The 7,500-nt window shown below is 45.9% G+C and overlaps 1 protein-coding gene across 3 annotated transcripts in view; it reads right to left on the bottom strand.

The window, feature by feature from the left end:
* The window catches only part of LOC108277589 (diacylglycerol kinase delta), a 16,086-nt gene that overhangs the window by 496 nt on the left and 8,090 nt on the right, over window positions 1-7,500 (bottom strand). Inside the window, exons 9-30 of one of the 3 annotated variants that reach the window (XM_053687138.1) lie at window positions 7,429-7,500; window positions 7,155-7,263; window positions 6,756-6,895; window positions 6,588-6,672; window positions 6,356-6,450; window positions 6,158-6,257; window positions 5,740-6,019; window positions 5,513-5,656; window positions 5,256-5,378; window positions 5,064-5,151; window positions 4,147-4,257; window positions 3,740-3,836; window positions 3,508-3,615; window positions 3,233-3,346; window positions 2,949-3,083; window positions 2,671-2,825; window positions 2,441-2,552; window positions 2,239-2,331; window positions 2,035-2,151; window positions 1,781-1,898; window positions 779-909; window positions 1-690 (exon numbers count right to left, since the gene is read on the bottom strand). The exon at window positions 1-690 is cut by the window's left edge and continues 496 nt beyond it; the exon at window positions 7,429-7,500 is cut by the window's right edge and continues 91 nt beyond it. In XM_053687138.1, coding sequence (XP_053543113.1) covers window positions 601-690; window positions 779-909; window positions 1,781-1,898; window positions 2,035-2,151; window positions 2,239-2,331; window positions 2,441-2,552; window positions 2,671-2,825; window positions 2,949-3,083; window positions 3,233-3,346; window positions 3,508-3,615; window positions 3,740-3,836; window positions 4,147-4,257; window positions 5,064-5,151; window positions 5,256-5,378; window positions 5,513-5,656; window positions 5,740-6,019; window positions 6,158-6,257; window positions 6,356-6,450; window positions 6,588-6,672; window positions 6,756-6,895; window positions 7,155-7,263; window positions 7,429-7,500 — 2,617 coding nt within the window. In that variant the 3' untranslated portion in view covers window positions 1-600. Of the gene's footprint in view, window positions 691-778; window positions 910-1,780; window positions 1,899-2,034; window positions 2,155-2,238; window positions 2,332-2,440; window positions 2,553-2,670; window positions 2,826-2,948; window positions 3,084-3,232; window positions 3,347-3,507; window positions 3,616-3,739; window positions 3,837-4,146; window positions 4,258-5,063; window positions 5,152-5,255; window positions 5,379-5,512; window positions 5,657-5,739; window positions 6,020-6,157; window positions 6,258-6,355; window positions 6,451-6,587; window positions 6,673-6,755; window positions 6,896-7,154; window positions 7,264-7,428 lie in introns of all 3 variants that reach the window. The other 2 variants (XM_053687137.1, XM_053687136.1) reach the window with 2 other exon arrangements.

Here is a 7,500-nt window from a genome sequence, read left to right as displayed (position 1 = left end):
AAACGTGAATTATGTGATTTCTTTTGCCGAGTAGTGTAGTTCACGCACGCGCGCACACACACACACACACACACACACACACACGTACACACCCACAGGTAGATTATGGTTGTATCTGTTGGACCAGAATATTTTCTCACTTGATCATTACTTGACTGATTGTCATGACACAGTGTGGTCAGGTTAGGCAATGTGAACAAAGCTATAGTTTTAAATAAAGCTATTTAAATTCAAACAGCATGGTTTCCTGAAAAATATTTCCTGATTTGTTGTGGCTAATTATAACAGCACAGTGTCTCATTTCACGCTCATAAATCTGTAGCCCTTTGATTACTGATGGCTCTTATTTACCACTCCCTTGCTCCTTCTAACACACAGACACATACACACACACACTCACACTCACACACACAGGCTGGCAGTAGAGGTTTCTCCTCAACGCTGATATCACAAATGTGAAATGAAGGCACTGTGCTGAGTGCTGATTTGAGTGACATCACTGCACTGGTCCCTCTGAGCTGATTGGCTGTGCTGAGACTGGTCCCACCCCTCGGAGTGTGTGATTGGATTGGCTTGGCTTGGACTAAGCCTCGCTGGAATCTAAGCCTCGCTGGCCGTGCTGTTGCGATTCAGATCTCTGATTCCCTGCAGGATCCGCTTCATGTGGCCGACCTTCGTTACACCCAAGTCCTGCGATAGACAAAGGACACACAGTGAAAATGCTGAACTCCGCATACTGTGGACACACACACACACACACACACACACAGCTGGTTACCTTCAGGTCTCTCCTTTCAAGGTGCACCAGTTCTGGTCCACGTACGTCGTGCCTGATGAAGATCTCTTTATACTCTGACAGACACAGCTGCTCCAACCAGCACGCCACTTCTTCCACTCCCCACTGATTCACTGCGTGCCCACACACACACACACCCACACATACATAATACTCAGCATGTGCACACAGGTCACAAGTAAGGAGTACACTCATCTGCATCCTGGTGTCCATATTCCTGAGGGTAACGTCAGTGATTCTGAGGTAAGACTGAGGGATTTCTGAGAGAACATGGAGGTAAATCTCAGGTAACGTTGGTAATTCTGACTTAAATCTGAGGGAACTGGGAGGTAACTAAGGAAATTCTAAGGTAATTCTGAGGTAACTACGGTAATTCTGTGGTAACTATGGTAATTCTGAGGCAGTTCTGAGGTAAGACTGTGGTAATTCTATGGTTATTTTAAGATAAATGGTAATTATTGGGTAAATGTGAGGTAATGTGTGTAAGTGAGCGGTAACGATGGTAATTATGAGGTAATTTTATGATAACTGTGAGGTAACGTATTTCTGAGGTAAATCTGACATAACTATGGTTTGATAAATAATTCAGTCATCATTTATAAATCTAAAGTAACTATAGTAATTCTGGTGTACATTCTATAATATTTTTTCGTGGTAATACTGATCATTCTGAGGTACAGTAATGCTAGTAATGCTCTACAGTAATGCTGAGATAATTACGACAAGACAATTCTGAGGTAATTCTATGGTATTTTGTAAGTAATCTGAGTTATCTCTAGATATATCTGATATAACCCTATGGTAATTCTGAGGTAACTGTTAATTTTATAAGTAACTCTGTGGTTATTGTAAGGTAACTCTTTGGCAATGCCAGGTTAAATCTAAGGTTATTTCTCAGGTAAATAATGAGTAATTCTGGTGCAATTCTGAGGTAACTGTATCAGGTAACTGTGTAAGAGATCAGAGGTTAAGGGTAATACGTACCAGGCATGTTGAGAGTGGTGCACATCTCCCTGTTCTTGTTGTTCTTGTCCCTCTTAAATTTGGGGACAAGGCGGAATTTGGCACTTCGACTACGCTTGGCGAAGTCCAAAGATTGTCCCTGCACGCGCACACACACACACACATTTGTATGAATGAGACCTGCAGCTGCATGGTCTGTTAGCAGTCGCTAACTTCACACTTTAATGGTCAGTAATTGTTTTGTCTAAGTGGTAGTTAGATATTAGCGCGTGTACCTCATCGTCTGTCGGGTCGATGAACGCGCTAATCCAGCTGATTTCCATGAGTCTGCGCTGCTGCAGGGCGACGGTCGCTAAAGCGGCGACCAGCTGCTCCTTCTGAGGTGGGTCCAACTGCTGCAGGGCGCAGAGACCATCTCACACACACGTACACACTAACAAGCTCACATGCTAACGCGCACCTTTATGCTAAGTACTTACCAAGCACATCTTTCCTGTCAGCAAGAGCTCCGTCTCACTGTGCAGGGCTTTCACATTACTGACCATCTGTAGCACCACACTGCAAGTCAGGCCCTACACACACACACACACACACACACACACACACACACACACACACTGATGTCAGTCAGTGATAAGTAAGTGTGCTTATGAGATTTTTTATGAAATAAAACACACTCACCGTGTTGTTCTTGGAGTTGGCATACACGGTGTCCATGGCTTTAGAGCTGGCGTTGACAGCGTGCGCTAATTCCTGCTCCATACTGGGGTGAGACTGAGCAATCTCCCTAATGCTGACACACACGCACACACACATTTTTAAACCATGATGAAAAGTACCAGACTAGGAGAATGCTCAGCTTGTGAGAACAGTGATAACTGAATCCTTTGTGTGTGTGTGTGTGTGTATACCTGTGTATTAGAGCTCCTGCGCTCTGCCCAAACACACTGATCTGAGCCGTTTCGTCCTCAGTGATGATCTCAGGCTGCACTGCATGCTGGGATACTGGCCGTGTAAAATCACACTTTTGCTTGTCTTCCCATGATTTCAGAGTATTTTCAAATGCCTACACACACACACACACACGTACGTACGTTAAAAGACGGCTTATCTGACCAGTAAGATACCTGTATTACATGTATGTATACAGGTGTGTGTGTGTGTGTGTGTGTGTGTGTGTGTTAGTCACCCTGTCTCTGGTCAGTGTCTGTGTGCGGTTCTTGTGTAGGATCCTGATGAATCCCGGTGGTTGGATCCATGCTTCTCCATCCACCTGCACAGGAACACCTTCATCACCGAGGATGGTGATCTTCACTGTACGACACTGCTCCCACATGCACACGAACACACACACACACACACACACACACACACACACACACTTAGTACTATAGGATGAGTTTATACACATAATTGTATAATGTTGTGTAATTTTGTTGTTATTAATGTGTGTGTGTGTGTGTGTGTGTGTACCTGAGCTATTCGATGATGTTGTAGGTTGATGACTCGAGACACAGCCATCTGCATGCTGCCAAACACAGCGACCACCTCCAGAATCTTGTCATCAAACGACGGAGCAGTGAACGTCTGTAACACACACACACACACACTTCACATATACATACTGCTAAATCTGTGCATCCTCCTCTGAGTAAACACAAAAGTGGACGTGTCCCAATTTATGCCACTTTACTCTAGAAAAGAAACCCAGGGGTGTGTGTGTATGAGAGAGAGAAAGTGTCACTCACATCATCCTCTTTGGTCCCTCCCCAAAAGTTTGTTCCTCCAGCATAACTGGGAATGTTCAGCACAGCAATGCCCTGAAGACTGGGCAGAGGAATGGGCCGTCCATCACACTACACAAACACACACACACTTTAATAAAGCCTGGAGAGAGTAATAGGCCATTCATTACCATGCATGCATGCACACACACACACACACACACACACACACACACACACACACAGACATACACACCTCCAGCAGTACTCTCTGCTCCAGGTTTCTGTAAGTTCTGTGAAGAAGCTCTTTGGTCCCCAGAACCCCGTACCACATCATGTTCTTAGTACGGCTCCTGAACACACACACACACACACACACACACACACACACACACACACACACACACACACACACGGTTATCATATAAAAAACGAATGTTGTATATTGTTACAAGTTGAAGAACTTCTGTATGTAAAACCTTACAACAATATGTGCACTTTCACCTATATTACTACTTCCTGTTTATGGCCACGCCCCTTATCTGACAGAGAGTCTAAGAAGGAACTAGGGTTTATTAGGGGTTCGAAATTCAAGACAAGAAATTAGCGTTTAGAAATTACGCAGTCCTAGTGGTGTGTGTGTGTGTGTGTGTGTGCGCATACCTGCACTTCTCTGGATGTTCGTCCCTCTTGTTATTGAAGTCCAGTGAGATTTTGGCGTCCAGTCCGATTCCGAAGTAATTATTCATCACACACTTTTCTGTGTAACACTCCCTGTGCATACACACATAACAATAAGTATTTAAAAAAACATAAACACTGTCTATAAGTAAAAATATTCATAATAATTAATCATTACAAAAGTCCTAGCTGGATTATTAGGTGCTAATACTCAGGGATTTTGGAGTAGATGCTAACGGTCAGGTATTATGGATTAGAGGCTAAAGATCAGGGTTCATGGATTAGAGGCTAAAGGTCAGGGATTATGGAGTAGATTCTAAAGGTCATGGATTATGAATTAGGCACTAATGGTTTTTACACATAGAATACAGTCTAGGGAGTAGGAACTAAGGATGTGGAGGATGTGTATACAATGTGGCTAGAGATTAGGATTATGGAACAGAGGCTGGGGATTAGGAATTAATAGTAAAGGCTTAGGATAATACCCAGACGCCTAGTTCTTGAGAAGAACACTAAAGAGACCACAGATAACCATATCGCTTAACGTTAACCCTGTGAAATCCATACTGAAAACTGATTGGCTGATGAGTTTTAAGTAACCCAGCCCCAGCCTTCATTCGAAATCCACCTACGAATCGGTGCAACGGTGCAGTATGCCAGCTCGATCGGACTTGTCGGACTCCTGAGAAACAGATATTCGAATGTACATAACCACGCCCACCGCTAAAAAATGGCCACGCCCTGCATTTTGCAGATATCCTGAACGAGGCTTTAACAGCCATTTCAGCTGGCTGAGTTCATTAGGATCTGATGGACTGAATAATAAGAAGATGAAGAAGAAGAAGATCTATATGAGGTGTAAGAGTATATGTAGTAAGGTGATGATGAAGACCACTCACAGGTTCTCCGGGTCACAGCTGAAGGGGTCAGCATTCACTAGCAGCCTGCTGATAACCGAACTGCTAGGGAGAGTGCCGGACATCCCTGCTATACACACACACACACACACACACACACACACACACAGGTTAGTTTATCGCACTAAGCACTGCTCTGTCCACCAGCTATCCTTGATTTCACTTTGCTCCTACCTGGGTACAGAATCTTGGCATTCAGAATGTTTTCTCGACTTCCTGTCTGAGCAGGAAGTGATGCAGAGCTGCCCACTGATAAGCTGCCTTTAGCGATGAGCTTCTCACACGGAGCCTTACACACTGACATGGGGAGAGAGAGAGAGAGAGGGAGAGAGGTTAAGGTGTGAGATATAGGGGTTGCTCCGGTACTGTGGAATTATGGGTAAGGTGTTAAGGATGGCATTACTGATGGTGTATGCTCTAGAGTGTAATACCTCTCCTGAGATGCTGTGCTCTGGTGCTGTAGGATCTCAGAGACTCCTGATCTTCCTCCTCCTCCTCCTCCTCCTCCTCTTCCTCCTCCTCGGGAGACACTGTGCCGAACATTTCATCCGTCTGAGCGTTCTGTTCGTCCACCGCTGGGTGGCAGGAAGAAACAGTTCAATGTGGAGACGGAGTAAAGTAATTGTGTATAGAATGCACAGTGGCTGTGTGTGTGTACCTTTCTCCGTGTGCTCTATAATCTGTCTGATGGCCTTCTTCAAGCTGTTGGCTCTCAGCATCAGCTGCTCTCTGGGTTTAAAGATGGCAGCAGGTGGGCGGGGTGAACAAGGAGGCGGGACTGTGAGTTTGACCATAGGCATGGACTGGGGAACTTGCGACTCCCCTTCTTCCTGCTCCTCTGCGATGGTGGGCGTCGGCGTCGGCGTGACGACGGAAGCTTGAGCTTCCTCGCTCAATGTCTTTAACAACGAGTCCAGCTTCTCCTTTAAGACACCGCACTGCAGCCAATCAGAACCAATATCGCAACAGCGTCAGCCAATCGGAAATCATTCTGTGCCTGGGCAAATCAGAACCAACCTCGGATCCGGAACCAAACCGCTGACCGCTTTAATCTGAATCGGCCAATCAGAGCTCACCTTTTTGGCCATGGTCTCCGATTCCTCAGAGTTCTCGGTGTTCTTTTCGTATGCCCGACCCACTTTAGCCACGAAGTCCTTCACCGTTTCACACAAAACCCTACACACGTACAGATCCGTGAATACACACACATTTTACAGACACACACACACACACACACACACACACACACACACGCACTCCTTCGAGTGACCTACTTGGCTGAGTTGATCACTACAGAGTGCTGATCCGAAGTGAGGATCTTGGACAGGTGAGCCGCGACCGAATCCTCGTAGGTCAGAATGTGCTGCACCTGCAGTGAAAAAACAGCCAATCAGAGAAGAACAGCAAGGGGCGGGGCTACAGGGCTTAAGAGATTTTAAAAAATGCAGCTAATCAGGGTGCAAACCCACGAGCCAATCAGAGAGGAGCTCATTAGCATGTCATCACCTCTGAATCATCGCTGCAGTCCTCGGTTACCGTGGAGCTTGAGTGTTGCCGTGGAAACTTCGTCTCATACACCATGATGCTCCATCTAAGAGCAGAAAAATGTTACGGACATGCATGTATTAATACGCGCACACACACACACACACCCACACACACACACCCACACACCTGTCAAGCATCTTGGTGCTGGCTCTTTCAAGTTTCTCGAGGATCTGAGGAAGCTGAGTGTCATCGTCACACGCCGACCCCCAGCCCAGAACTCTGGCTAGGTCATTTCCAGTTCCCAGTGGCAAAACACCCAGCTGACACTACACTCACACACACACACAACCATCATCATCACAAACTAAAACGCACTGTATATGAACACACAATGCCCGGCAGCCAGCAGAGGGCAGCGCAGCCTCGTTCGCTACAGCAACTGGACACTGTGCAGGTTCTGATCCTTTAAAAAAATGTTAAGGTTTAGAGACAGACGTGTCTTCGTCATTATGTCATCATCGTTTAGCTACAGGAACACACACAATTTCGTGGGACAATGTCCCAATGTGTGTAAACAATGTGTACCTGTTTGTGCAGCGTCAGTGTGTCTATCTCGGACAGAACCCAGCCCACACTGCCATCTCCTCCACACACCAGGATACGGAATGTATCGAACTTCTGAAAAAGACGCAGACTACACACACACACACACACACACACACACAAACATCTTTTAAAATTCCCACACTAAGCACAGAGATTATATGAAGGTTATACACATCATCGAGGATGAGGACGGGGTGAGTGTGTGTGTGTGTGTGTGTGTGTGTGTGTGTGTGTGTGTGTGTGTGTGTGTTACCCCAGATGAGGTCCTCCGTTCATCAGGTCAAACACCTGGGCCGGGTTGAGCAGCTGCTTGAACCTGCGCAGG

The sequence above is a fragment of the Ictalurus punctatus genome, chromosome 17, assembly GCF_001660625.3.
Source record: "Ictalurus punctatus breed USDA103 chromosome 17, Coco_2.0, whole genome shotgun sequence".
NCBI lineage: Eukaryota > Metazoa > Chordata > Actinopteri > Siluriformes > Ictaluridae > Ictalurus > Ictalurus punctatus.
This window is presented reverse-complemented; position numbering and strand designations above follow the sequence as displayed.